The 13,085-nt window shown below is 38.8% G+C and overlaps 1 protein-coding gene across 2 annotated transcripts in view; it reads right to left on the bottom strand.

Annotated features, from left to right (window-relative positions):
- Nucleotides 1-3,162: 3,162 nt before the first annotated feature.
- The window catches only part of LOC124545318, a 49,582-nt gene continuing 39,659 nt past the window's right edge, over nucleotides 3,163-13,085 (bottom strand). For both annotated transcript variants that reach the window (XM_047124229.1, XM_047124223.1), the window contains exon 2: nucleotides 3,163-5,245. In XM_047124229.1, the coding sequence (XP_046980185.1) occupies nucleotides 3,909-4,916 (1,008 nt within the window). In that variant the 5' untranslated portion in view covers nucleotides 4,917-5,245 and the 3' untranslated portion in view covers nucleotides 3,163-3,908. The remainder of the gene's footprint in view (nucleotides 5,246-13,085) is intronic.

Here is a 13,085-nt window from a genome sequence, read left to right on the forward strand (position 1 = left end):
GGGGGTAACAGATGTCACCATTTGTCCCACAAACCTTCTTCCTCTAAGCTTGGTTTGAGGATTTTCATATCATGACGAGCAGTTCTCTGTTCTGTAAAACAGGTTCTTATGGCACTTACCGCATGTTGTATACCTTCTTTCATCTTTTTTTTTTTTATATAGCCTCCACTTCTGTGACATTTTCAATACTTTTCAAAGCATTTGCGACTCATGTATCTATTTCATGCTTCATCTTGAATAGTTCTGAAACTCTCTGCACTTTTGTTGCAACTTTCTAACTTGGCTATTGAACCACAGTAGTTATTTAGCATCTTTCACAACCTTTCTCGACACATAAAGGTCCGAGGCATATTGTACAATGCTCCTGGATACTATCCACATCTTCATTCCTTGTGCTGAGTAGTTATTGTTGACTTCTCATATATTCTACACTATGATTCCTGTCACTATTGCAAAGCAAACATATTTCTATTACATTTCTTAACATTCATTGTAACACCTGTAGTCAACTGATGTCATAATAGCCTTATGATTACTGATTCCATCCTCTGAGTTAACTGATTTGAAAAGTCTGGGTCTGTTAGTTACTACATGATACTGTAAGATCCATTCATGAGTCCATTCTCTAAATAGTCAGAGGTTTTCAAGGACAGAGTAATCTCCCATGTATTTTGATCTATGTCACCAGTTTTAATTCTCTTTCTCCCCCCCCCCCCCCCCCCCCCCCACACACTCTGGCAGCTCCCATGGTATAATATCGATCATAGATAGAAGCTAATATGTTCTTGCTCCTGAAATGGAGATGGAATCACAGCTCTCCAGGCGTGAGCAATTTTTTACATGACTAAGCATCCTCATAGAAACTGAATATAAATTTTTGAAGTTTTCTACTTTCAAAAGAAATCATTGCATTTACAGCAAGAATATATTCTAAGGCTTGCAACACGAAGATCTTTCAGATACCAACCGATTATTGTGTGAAATTGATCTTTCCTGACAGGCAGACCGACTTGTGTCCCTCCACAGTGACTTACAACATTTTACTACAAGAAGAGGAATCAGTTAGCTATTATACTTACTGTAAAATATTGTGAAAATTATTACATCCTTTGTGTGTGTCAGATGTATTAGCCAGTATAAACTTCTGTTTTTCAGGCGTTGTAAATTCCTTACTAAACCAAATGTGAAATAATTTCTGTTTTTTCTTGGCAGACTCTGAGTCTCTGAAAGTCTCTATTAAAAAAACCTTGAATAATTTACTTGGCAAAAAATTTGCAATCATGTCAAACCACAGAGTGGCACATGTTTAAGTCTGTTACATATTTGCACTTTATTATAAACATGACCACGTATGTCTAAAAAAAAGAAGAAAACTGAAAATAAAGGTACAAAATGGTCTTATTGCAGAAAAAGATGTAAAATTTTAGTCTTACCATGACAGGTGCTGATAAGAAGGAACAGGAGGAAAAATAAATATAAGAAAAATGCAACAAATGAGGCTGTTCAATCGTAACCCCCCCCCCCCCCCCCCCCCCACACACACACACACAAAAACCACTTCAAAGTTATTAGTGGAAGGTGCTTTAGTGATATTTATTATCAAGAAATACAGATCTGTTTATAGGAAGATAGATTAGGATTTAATGACTCATAAACAGTGAGGACATAGAGATTGACTAGGTGAAAGATGAGAAATGAAAATTGGCTGTGTCTTTATCAAAGGAATCATCCTAAATTTTTCTTACATAATTACATGAAACCATGGCTAGATGGGAATCTGAGTCACTGTTCTCCCAAATGTGATTCCACTATGCCTACCACACTACTTCCTTGTTTGTTATGAAAAAAGCAGTTTACAATGGGGAAACATAATAACTAGTACGCTGCCACTGAATATTTTTGTGTTGTTCACTTAGCATGACTCTGAAATAATTTCACTGTATTATTGTGCAGTGTATGTTTTTAGCAAAACTGAATTTTCAGAACCAAAGAGTAGTTTGAAGAGTAAGAACTGCATATTATTTCATTTATCAGAAGAAACAGAATTCATTTTTAGGTTAAAAGAATTTGTAATCTGTTTAAATACAACAATAAAAACCAAGAATTGGAGCTGTGTGCCTTTAGCAGGGAAGAATTGTGCCTGCATTTATCATAGATGGTTAGCTGTGTGGAAAGTTATATCTACTTGAGAAGACTTTTAAATTATTATGGTTCTAGATAGGCTTATATATATCTTTCAAAAGTTAGCTAGATTCATTGTGAGAAGGATGTGGAACAAATCTAAAAAGAGTTGCACAGGCCTTTGAGAAGGTACATGGGAATTGACCTGTGACACAAAATTATAATGGCAAAACTTATGAGACATAGCATGGTATGAGTTAAAATGGTTTGACTGTTTCAGGTGGACATAACAGTAGCCCCATGGAATTTATATAACAGAAATGTCTAACAAAAGTTTTATACTTATTTAAGGGGGCATCATGCTAGGGTACAGCTAAAGGTAATCTGAATTTTTGCTATAAATAATTTCCAAAAGTAGCTTATTCAAGATTTAGTATGTAATTAATTATCAAGTTAGTAGTAGATGGGTAAATAATGTAAAAAATAGAATGCATATTGGGAATAATGGAACAAATTACTCATTATGCCAAATATAAATGGTTTGTAAAAGGAAACATCTAGTGAGATTCAGAGTTACACTCCAAGCTTAGCATTACCCCAAAGAAAAAAATGGTTCAAATGGCTCTGAGCACTATGGGACTTAACTTCTGAGGTCATCAGTCCCCTAGAACTTAGAACTACTTAAACCTAACTAACCTAAGGACATCACACACACCCATGCCCGAGGCAGGATTCGAACCTGCGACCGTAGCGGTTGCGTGGTTCCAGACTGTAGCGCCTAGAACCGCTCGGCCACCCCGGCCGGCTTACTCCACAGAACTACAAGCACTTTCATCCATTACATTATATTGCTTTTGTGCTGATTTTGTTAAGGGATCTCGGATCGTTAGAAGATTGATTGTTTCCAAGTTATGCTAACTTTGTTCACAAGCTGAAAACCATTCCTTTCTGCATATTTGATCAACTCCCATTCCTACGTTTTCCTTTTTAATCCAAGGAAAAATAAAAGCTGTAAAGAAACTAGAAGAGAAAATAATTCCATTATCTCTGTACAAACCAAATTTATTAATGTCCTAATGTGGTTCATGGTTTTATGAGAAGCACAATTTGGAAGAAAGACAGCAGTCATAGGGTCAAATGTGTTACAGAAGTATTTACTATATTATTTACTATTTTAATAATGCTGTTTCACACGTATTGTAACACATTATTTGATATCACAGATTGCACAAGAATGAATAAAAAACATCCATTCCTCAGTCATAAATACAGCAATTCCCTCAAGATACAGACCTAATCAGTTATTCATAACACAGATACTATGCCTACACAAATACTAACACTTTTCATCATTCTTTTTCAAAGTCATATTTACTCTGTTAAGGTATGATGGCATCAGTTACCATTTTATAAAATAATAATAAATTCATGGTATTATGTCAAGGTTTTGCTCGGCTTCTCCCTTTTCTCAAACCTTCCATCAATAAAATAAATCATCATGTTGTAAGCTGATCAAATAATTAAATTGTCAGACACTTAAAAAGCTTATTTACACAACAGGTAAAGTAAACTGTTATTGTAGTTTTGTACTGAAATGAATATTAGCATTAGCAGAAGTTTTTCCAGTTTTCATCTAAATGACTACCAGTAACTTAGAAAACAATATATTAGAAACTAACAACTGTAAACCAGAAATCATTATTATTAAAATGCCCTGTAAAAAGAGTTGTTAAAGCTTTGTAGGTTACTATGCTTGGAGGCTATTTAAATGGAATTTCCTTAATATCTTATTTTGTGTTACCTGATACCCTCTTTCTCAAGGGCCTTGAACTCTGATTTTTTTTAAAACCTTTATTAACTCTTTGACATAATTCCCTTAAAAATTTGCTGTTCTTTGTTTCCTGGTATTCTTGAACTTTCTCTTTAAAAACTTTCTTAAATGACTGACCTCCTTCAATACCAAACAACTTCTGACACTTTTGAAACAAAGCTTTAGACTTGTTCCTAATCTGAGCAGCACTATCTAGATATTTTGTCTTCTCTTCTTCTGTGAAGTTACCTACTCCTCTGTTCCCAACAAACTGACAGAGCTTTTGCACTGTGTGGACTAATCTTGGATTCTGTTTCAACATTAGAGCATCGATCTCAAGACAATTTAATTCATCAAGAAGTGGCAAACATTTCTCTGGATTTGCCTTATTGATGCAAAGCTCAGCTCTAATAGAATGATCCAGCTCAAGCATACGCTTTTCAGTTTCTTGCCACTTAGATTTGCTTTCCTTTACAGTAGCAACCAACTCATTTATATCGTATTTGTTTGCTACACTGTCATTAAGAAGTGGCTGCAAGCTACCAGGCAGAAGGTCTCCTGATTCAATCGTTCGTCTCAGATTACATGCCTTCTCAAACACACTTTTTTTACAGGGCAACTCAATGACACCACGATAATGATTTGAACCATTCTTCTTTGTTGAACTCTTGCCTCTGGTAGCCTTTGGCTCTGGCTGTGAACACAAATTACAGCGACTGTTGTGGTGTGAAGCATTGTGACTGGGCAACCTGCTCCGCTTGCTCTTTTCTCTCTCTTTCTCATTATTATGTTTCCTTTTTCTGTTTTTACATCCATCTCCAGCTACTGTTATCCTATTGATCTTCGGTTGTGAACGAGGCTTTGTTGCAGATGAATTTTTCGTTTTTCTTTTCACAGCACTAGCCTTCCTAGATGTTGCCCTCTTAAGGGTACTACACTTTTTCTTTGGTTTTGATTTATTATTGGAAGATTTTCTCTTCTTCATTCTACCCTCTCTTTTTTTTTTCAAAAAACAAAACACACATGTGGTCTTGTGATTTTTCTCTCTATACTTCCGAATCCAGGGATGGTAAGGAATTTGAGATAGCTACCACCTATTTATATCACTACAATAAATGATTTACACAATGATCTGTTAAACTATCTTAACATTTAGATTATTTTTCTTGTAGGAAGTTGAATGAAAATTTCTGTAGCAGTTCAGCAACTAGCCTTCAACTATATCAGGTCATAAGAAATGTTTCCAAGATAACACCATCCATTCCTACGTTGAAAAATACAGCAGGTGCAGAGATGCAGACACTCCTACAAAATCTGAAACACAAAATTAAAAACACAGATGCAATTTTGATTTAAAACTCTCTCCCTCTCTCTCAAAGAAACAAATAAAAAACACAAAAATATAACAGTTGCTATTCTTTTTATTTTTGTACAGGAAAAATGGTTTTACCACACCAGCCAACTCCTGCCTTGTGAGTGGATGCTATCAAAAATTTTGAACAGACACTGTTTTTATTCATTATTCACACAAACAAAATGATAATGGTTCCCACTCTCAACCTGCTTTATCCTGTTCACATTAACACAAAAATTACCACCTTCTATCATATATTTTAATTCCTTCAATGACATCACCACTTGCCATAGCAAAAATGGCTCTCTGAAAATAGTACAAAGCTCCTTTTGCCTCAGATTTATGCAATTAACTGTTTTATAAACAGTTTCGTTATTAAGTTATATTGGCACATGTACTGAATGCTGTGTGGGTTGTTACATGAATTCAAATATATAATTAAACAATGGAAAATCCAGGATGGAATGTAACAATATTATGAAAAGGAAAGTTGCCACTCACCATACAGTGGATATGTCCAGTCATACATAGGCACAACAAAAAGACTGTCACAAACAAAGCTTTCGCCTTCGTCAAAAACAGACCACACACACACACACAAACTAACGCAAATGTGTGAATTGCGTTTGTGTGAGTGTGGTTGTATGTGTGTCTATTGTCTGTTTTTGACAAAGGCCTTATGGGCTGAAAGGATTATTTTTGACAGTCTTTTTGTTGAGCCTATCTGCGACTCAGCATCTCTGCTATATGGTGAGTGGCAACTTTCCAAATTTATAATTAGTTTGTTAGTACAACAAGATCTGTTAAATCTAGTACCATCACATCATGTGCATAAAAATCAGTTAACAAGTAAATGCCAAGGACAATTTTAAAACACGAGAATAGCCAATGTCCTATCACACACTCAGATGTAATACTCCACAGTAATAATGCATTTTCAAAATGATACGTATAACTTTCTCAGGAAGGTGCCAGTACAGAGAGAAATACTTCTTTGAATAATATTTACAGATGTGTCTTTGGTTTCTTGGTAGAAAAACTTTTAGATTGATAGGTACCCTTAATAAACACACTCACGTCACTTCTCCTCCAATATTTCAGACCATCTACAAATCATAAATATACTTATGAGGTACAAGCTCACTGTTGTTGTTGTGGTATTCAGTCCAGAGACTGGTTTCATGCAGCTCTCCATGCTACTCTATCCTGTGCAAGCTTCTTCATCTCCCAGTACCTACTGCAGCCTGCATCCTTCTGAATCTGCTAGGTGTATTCATCTCTTGGTCTCCCTCTACAATTTTTACCCTCCACGCTGCCCTCCAATACTAAATTGGTGATCCCTCGACGTCTCAGAACATGTCCTACCAACCGATCCGTTCTTCTAGTCAAGTTGTGCCACAAGCTCCTCTTCTCCCCAATTCTATTCAGTACCTCCTCATTAGTTACGTGATCTACCCATCTAAACTTCAGCATTCTTCTGTAGCACCACATTTCGAAAGCTTCTATTCTCTTCTTGTCTTAACTATTTATTGTCCATGTTTCAGTTCCATACATGGCTACACTCCATACAAATACTTTCAGAAACGACTTTCTGACACTTAAATCTATACTTGATGATAACAAATTTCTCTTCTTCAGAAATGCTTTCCTTGCCATTGCCAGTCTACTTTTTATATCCTCTTTACTTCGAGCATAATCAGTTATTTTGCTCCCCAAATAACAAAACTCCTTTACTACCTTAAGTGTCTCATTTCCTAATCTAATTCCCTCAGCATCACCCGACTTAATTCGACTACATTCCATTATCCTCGTTTTGCTTTTGTTGATGTTCATCTTATATCCTCCTTTCAAGCACTGTCCATTCCGTTCAACCTCTCTTCCAGACCCTTTGCTGTCTCTGACGGAATTACAATGTCATCAGCTAACCTCAAAGTTTTTATTTCTTCTCCATTGATTTTAATTCCTGCCCTGAATTTTTCTTTTGTTTCCCTTACTGCTTGCTCAATATACAGATTGAATAACATCAAGGATAGGCTACAACCCTGTCTCACTCCCATCCCAACTACTGCTTCCTTTCACGCCCCTCGACTCTTATAACTGCCACCTGGTTTCTGTACAAATTGTAAATAGCCTTTCACTCCCTGTATTTGACCCCAGCCACCTTCAGAATTTGAAAGAGAGTATTCCAGTCAACATTGTCAAAAGCTTCCTCTATGTTTACAAATGCTAGAAATGTAGGTTTGCCTTTCCTTAATCTATCTTTTAAGATAAGTTGTAGGGTCAGTATTGCCTCATGTGTTACAACATTTCTACAGAATCCAAACTGATCTTCCCCGAGGTCGGCTTCTACCACTTTTTCCATTTGTCTGTAAGGAATTCATGTTAGTATTTTGCAGGCATGACTTGTTAAACTGATAGTTCGATAATTTTCACATCTGCCAACACCTGCTTTCTTTGGGATTTAAATTATTATATTCTTCTTGAAGCCTGAATGTATTTCACCTGTCTCGTACATCTTGCTCACCAGATGGTAAAGTTTTGCTAGGGCTGGTTCTCCCAAGGCTATCAGTAGTTCTAATAGAATGTTGTCTACTCCCGGGGCCTTGTTTCGACTTAGGTCTCTCAGTGCTGTGTCAAACTCTTCGCGCAGTATCATACTTCCCATTTCATCTTCATCTACGTCCTCTTCCATTTTCATAATATTGTCCTCAAGTACATCACTCTCCTATAGACCCTCTACATGTTTATTCCACCTTTCTGCTTTCCCTTCTTTGTTTAGAACTGAGTTTCCATCTGAGCTCTTGACATTCATAGAAGTGGTTCTCTTATCTCCAAAGGTCTCTTTCATTTTCCTGTAGGCAGTATATATCTTACCCCTAGTGATATATGCCTCTATATCTTACATTTGTCCTCTAGCCATCCCTTCTTAGGCATTGTGCACTTCCTGTCGATCTGATTTTTGAGATGTTTGAATTCCTTTTTGCCTGCTTCATTTACTGCGTTTTTATATTTTCTCCTTTCATCAGTTAAATTCAACATTTCTTCTGTTACCCATGGATTTCTACTAGCCCTCATCTTTTTACCTGCTTGATCTTCTGCTGCCTTCACTACTTCATCTCTCAAAGCTACCCATTCTTCTTCTACTGTCTTTCTTTCCCCTGTTCTTGTCAATCGTTCCCTAACGCTCTCTCTGAAACACTCTACAACCTCTGGTTCTTTCAGTTTATCCAGGTCCCATCTCCTTAAATTCTACAGAATCCAAACTGACCTTCTCCGAGTTAGGCTTTCCAACTGATGAGAGGCATATCCTGTCAGTGACCAAATTATGTTGCTATATTGACAGTCTGATAACATTTTAGAATAGGTTCAACCCTATAAGACAAGAGGGAGGGGAAGTATGGGGGGGGGGGGGGGGGGAGAGGGGGGGGGGGGAGGAGGAGGGGGAGGAGGAGGAGGGAGGAGGAGGAGGAGGAATGGGGCTTTGAGAGAGAGAGAGAGATTTAATTCTATCTTTTCATTTTTTTAAAACCTTGGAAATGGCATCACACTGAGATACTGTTTATATGGAATGGGAATAAATTTTCACCCTGCAGCAGTGTGTATGCTGCTGTGAAATTTCCTGACAAATACACATTGCCTTTATGGAGGAAAGTTTTTTTAGAATCCAATCTTTTGTCTTATGGATTGAAGGTCATAATGCAGCAGCCATTAACAATTTGTTCCTCAATCCAAATAATTTCAGAAACTTAGATGTAAAAGTTATAGTAAATGCTTTATTTGGTCAGGGTGATCAAATGTTGACAGTAAAACGTGCTGAGCAGTTGGTTTAGCTTTCTTCATGTTCCGCAGATCGTAACTGCATAGCTGCCAACCTTGAGAAGAGGCTTTCAGTAATCACATGGCAAATAAGTGACAGTTGCTGGTGCGAAGCAACACAGCATTTTTTTGTAGGGAGTCATGCTTCTGTGTAATATTTTTATAACTATGACTTCAAAAGTTTCAGAGGCATTCCTTTGCCTCACAAAGCATGACAAATTCATAAATCGTGCTTCTTGTCCACTCCATTTCATAAAGGCACAAACATAGAGACAACACACAACATTGCAGATAGAACAAAAACAAACGCTAGCGCTGTGTAGAAGCAGTGAAATGAACATCTTCAACTACAGAATTGAAGATCTTTGACATTTGCACTGCCCATGAAGAAGACTTGAATGTTTCCTTAGCAGATATCCTATATGCAAACCCCTAGTGCTACTGGCCGATTTCATAGAAGACTCCAAGCTCCTACCCAGGTACAAGCTTCCTGCCCTAGTTGAGCACATCTGCTCACACATCACAAATGTACTCCCCCAGCCCTGTGGCCACACATCTAGCTGTGGGTGTTTACACATAACGAACTGTCTTACTGTGAATTCATCATGTTAACCAACAACACAGTCCAGGCGGCATTTCAGCTACCGTACTCAGGTCCACAAAGAATATTCAGCCATGTGAGTAACATCATCAAAATCTAACTCGATTGTAAATGTCAAACAGTTTCCATCAACCGAGTAAAACCTGCTTGTGCATTGGATGACAGGGCATCGTAGGCTACAGCTACTGATGTGGAAGTGATGTCTACAGCTACTGATGCAGAAGAGATGTTTGATTATGTCCTAGCTGATGAGATGATGACTCCGTCTAGTAGGCAGAACAGGTATTTAAGGGAACACAAGTGCTCTTCACTTCCTTCTTCCCCACTGCTGCTGATGCCTCTGACTTCCACACTGCATACCTCTCAATCCAACTCTGTGACTGCTCAGGCTTCATGGCTACTGCTTCTCCACCTACATCATTTCTTGCCCACCACCCACATCACTTTACTTTGCTCATTTGAGATAACTGTCAATGCTGACACAAGCATAACGTTGCAGCCAGTATTGCCACAGATGGCCGTCTCTCCATTGCAGTTCTACTGCTCACACCTTCCCCAGCTCTTGGACACTTGATGAACCCCCCCTTGCCCACGCGGGTTGTAGCCTATGGCCACCTGTTTGGCTCCAAGACTACATAGTTTCAGACATGCATGCCCTCAACCCCCATAGGTCACAGAAAAATGGCACCTTCCTCTGGGACCAGCCATGACATGGCTGTCACGCAAGCTTGCCTCCTAGCACCAGCTGACCGCCATATCACCTAACATGGTCTCACAACAGGCTCATTAGTCTTTTCTCTTCTCCATGCTCTGCTCTACCGGGGATGGACTGTGGCGACTATCGAAAGTGAACTGAACAACTTCAACTACAGAATCAAAGATCTTTGACTTCAGTTTAGTTTTTGCTTGATGTTGCTCATGCCCATTTGTAAGGGTTTTTGTGAGACAAACGAATAATTGTGTTACATGGACTAGCTGGGCTTCTGTGTCTATCTCCACCAAGTTTAGTGACAGAAGCCCCCAAGTGGTAGCAGGTCAGGAACAACATTCCTTTGACCCATACCAACACAGTTGTGGAACACAGGCACAGGCACAGGTGCACACACGCACGCACGCACACAAGCGCGCGCGCGCACACTCACACACACACACACACACACACACACACACACACACACACACACACACTATTATGCAGATTCAGATTCTTCTTTGGAGGTGACGATGTCATCAAGCTATTATGATTTACTGCACAAGACATAAAACACTCGCAGTTAACAATGGTGGTAGGGGAGGGTACACAATGGAATAGAAGACAGTGTGTCAGCCTTAAGTGTCAAGTATAAAAAATACATCAAATGCATTACAATATATTTAATGAGGAAAATAACTTTCACATGATGTATCAGTGCCAAGAAACACAGCTTAACAAAACTCCAGTTGTGCACAAAGAGTTAAGCTGGTTGTTCCATGCTGGCACACATAAGGAGCAACTGCTACAGTATAGTACAGAAGGTTGGTGAAAGAAATACTCAATGAAACTGACTGAAATGACACTCTTATTTAAAGGCAATAATTACACTGAAATCACTGTGATTCAAGATGGTCCCCCAGGAATTACAAACAGTGGGACATTGTTCTTAATAGGGTGTATGATCACCAAGGATGGCGATGCAAGCTCTGCAACATGCTCCCAAGCTGGCCAAAAGTTTGCCAAGGAATCCTTGTAGTAGAGCATTCCCATTCCCCAACCGGTGTGGTTGACAACTACTGGATGGTTGTTGGTGCATGTGTAGGAACTGCAATACATTTCCCCAAAGCATCTTACATGTGTTTGATGGCTCTGAAGTTGGGGAAACAGACAGATCAGCCCATATGCTGAAGAGCTGTTCCACCTGCGCTGTTTCATGTGGTTGTGCATTGTCATCTATAAAAATTGAGTCAGGGCTGAATGCACCCTTGAAAAGATGCAAATGGAGGAGTAGTACAGCTTTGCAGTAATGTTAACAATGAGTGTACCAAGTTCAAAGATTTGGCGATCAGTACACCCATGCAGCATTATGTCTCCCAATACCATAAACCTGGACCTGCAAAACAACTGTGTTCGACAACACTGGACATAACCTCTTATCGTGAGAGGTGTGAACGCTTAATGCACCACAGGAATGAATTAATTTGGAGAGATTCACATCCATTGTACTAATATTTATTTAAAGCATGAGCAGCTTGGAGATCTTAAAATCCCATCATCAGGTGTATGAAGGTATAGAATTTGGTAGCACATAACATGTTGTTGGGCCAGTCAGTGCACGAATTCCAGTCACTGCATGTTGGCGGAAACTGTCTGCCACTGGGCCGCCACACAGTAGAGATGCCAACCACTACTACACCCCCCCCGAAGATTGTCATTTCACCCATGCAACATTATGCCTCTACACAACTCAACACCAGGACCACTAAAAGGATCACATTCGAGAGTACTGCACTTAATCCCATATGGAGAGGTGGGAACATATAATGCACCCAGGAAGATTGTTGAACGTGATCCTTTTGGTGGTCTAGGTGTTATGGTGTGGGGAGGCATAATGTTGAATGGGTGTACTGATCTCAAAATATCTGCACACAATACACTCAGTGATCAACATTATATTGATGCTGTACTCCATCACCATGTGCATCTTTTCAGGGTGCATCTGTCCCTTACTTTTTTACGGGCGACAATGTGCGACCGCACTGAACTGCGCAGCAGCAGCAGCTCTTGGGACAAGAGGATATTCTGTAAATAGACTGGTCTGCCCATATCCTGACTTATATCCAACTGAGCATGTATGTGACACATTGGGGAGACACTTTGCACCAACAACCATCCAACAGTTGAAAAGTGAGCTGGTGGAGGAATGAAATGCCCTGCCACATGAACTTCTTACCAATTTTGTGGCCACCATGTGAACACATCGCAGAGCATGAATTACCACCTGCAGTGATCACACAACCTGTTAAATACCATGTCCCATCATTTGTAATGTCCATGTGATCATTTTGAATCACAGTGACTTCGGTGTAATTATTGTCTTTGAGTAAAAGGGTGATTTCGATTTGTGTCATTGTGTTTTTCTTTAACTTATTTTATGTACTACACCATATCAGTAGTTTCTATGTGTGGTCCAAGTACTGTCAAGCTATGTTACTTAGCAGTGACACATCATGTGAAACTTACTTCCATCTTCAAGTTTTGCACACCAGTATACATGCAAAAAGACATTCAAAGATAAATAGCACAAAAAGCTACACTACACAATACTCTTGTTTGCTGATTTTTGACACAACTGATAACGGCTTGCAATTAGTCTGAAACTTTTCTTTTTACAATGCTTTAGTAATAT

Source organism: Schistocerca americana, chromosome 1 (assembly GCF_021461395.2).
Source record: "Schistocerca americana isolate TAMUIC-IGC-003095 chromosome 1, iqSchAmer2.1, whole genome shotgun sequence".
NCBI classification, from domain to species: domain Eukaryota; kingdom Metazoa; phylum Arthropoda; class Insecta; order Orthoptera; family Acrididae; genus Schistocerca; species Schistocerca americana.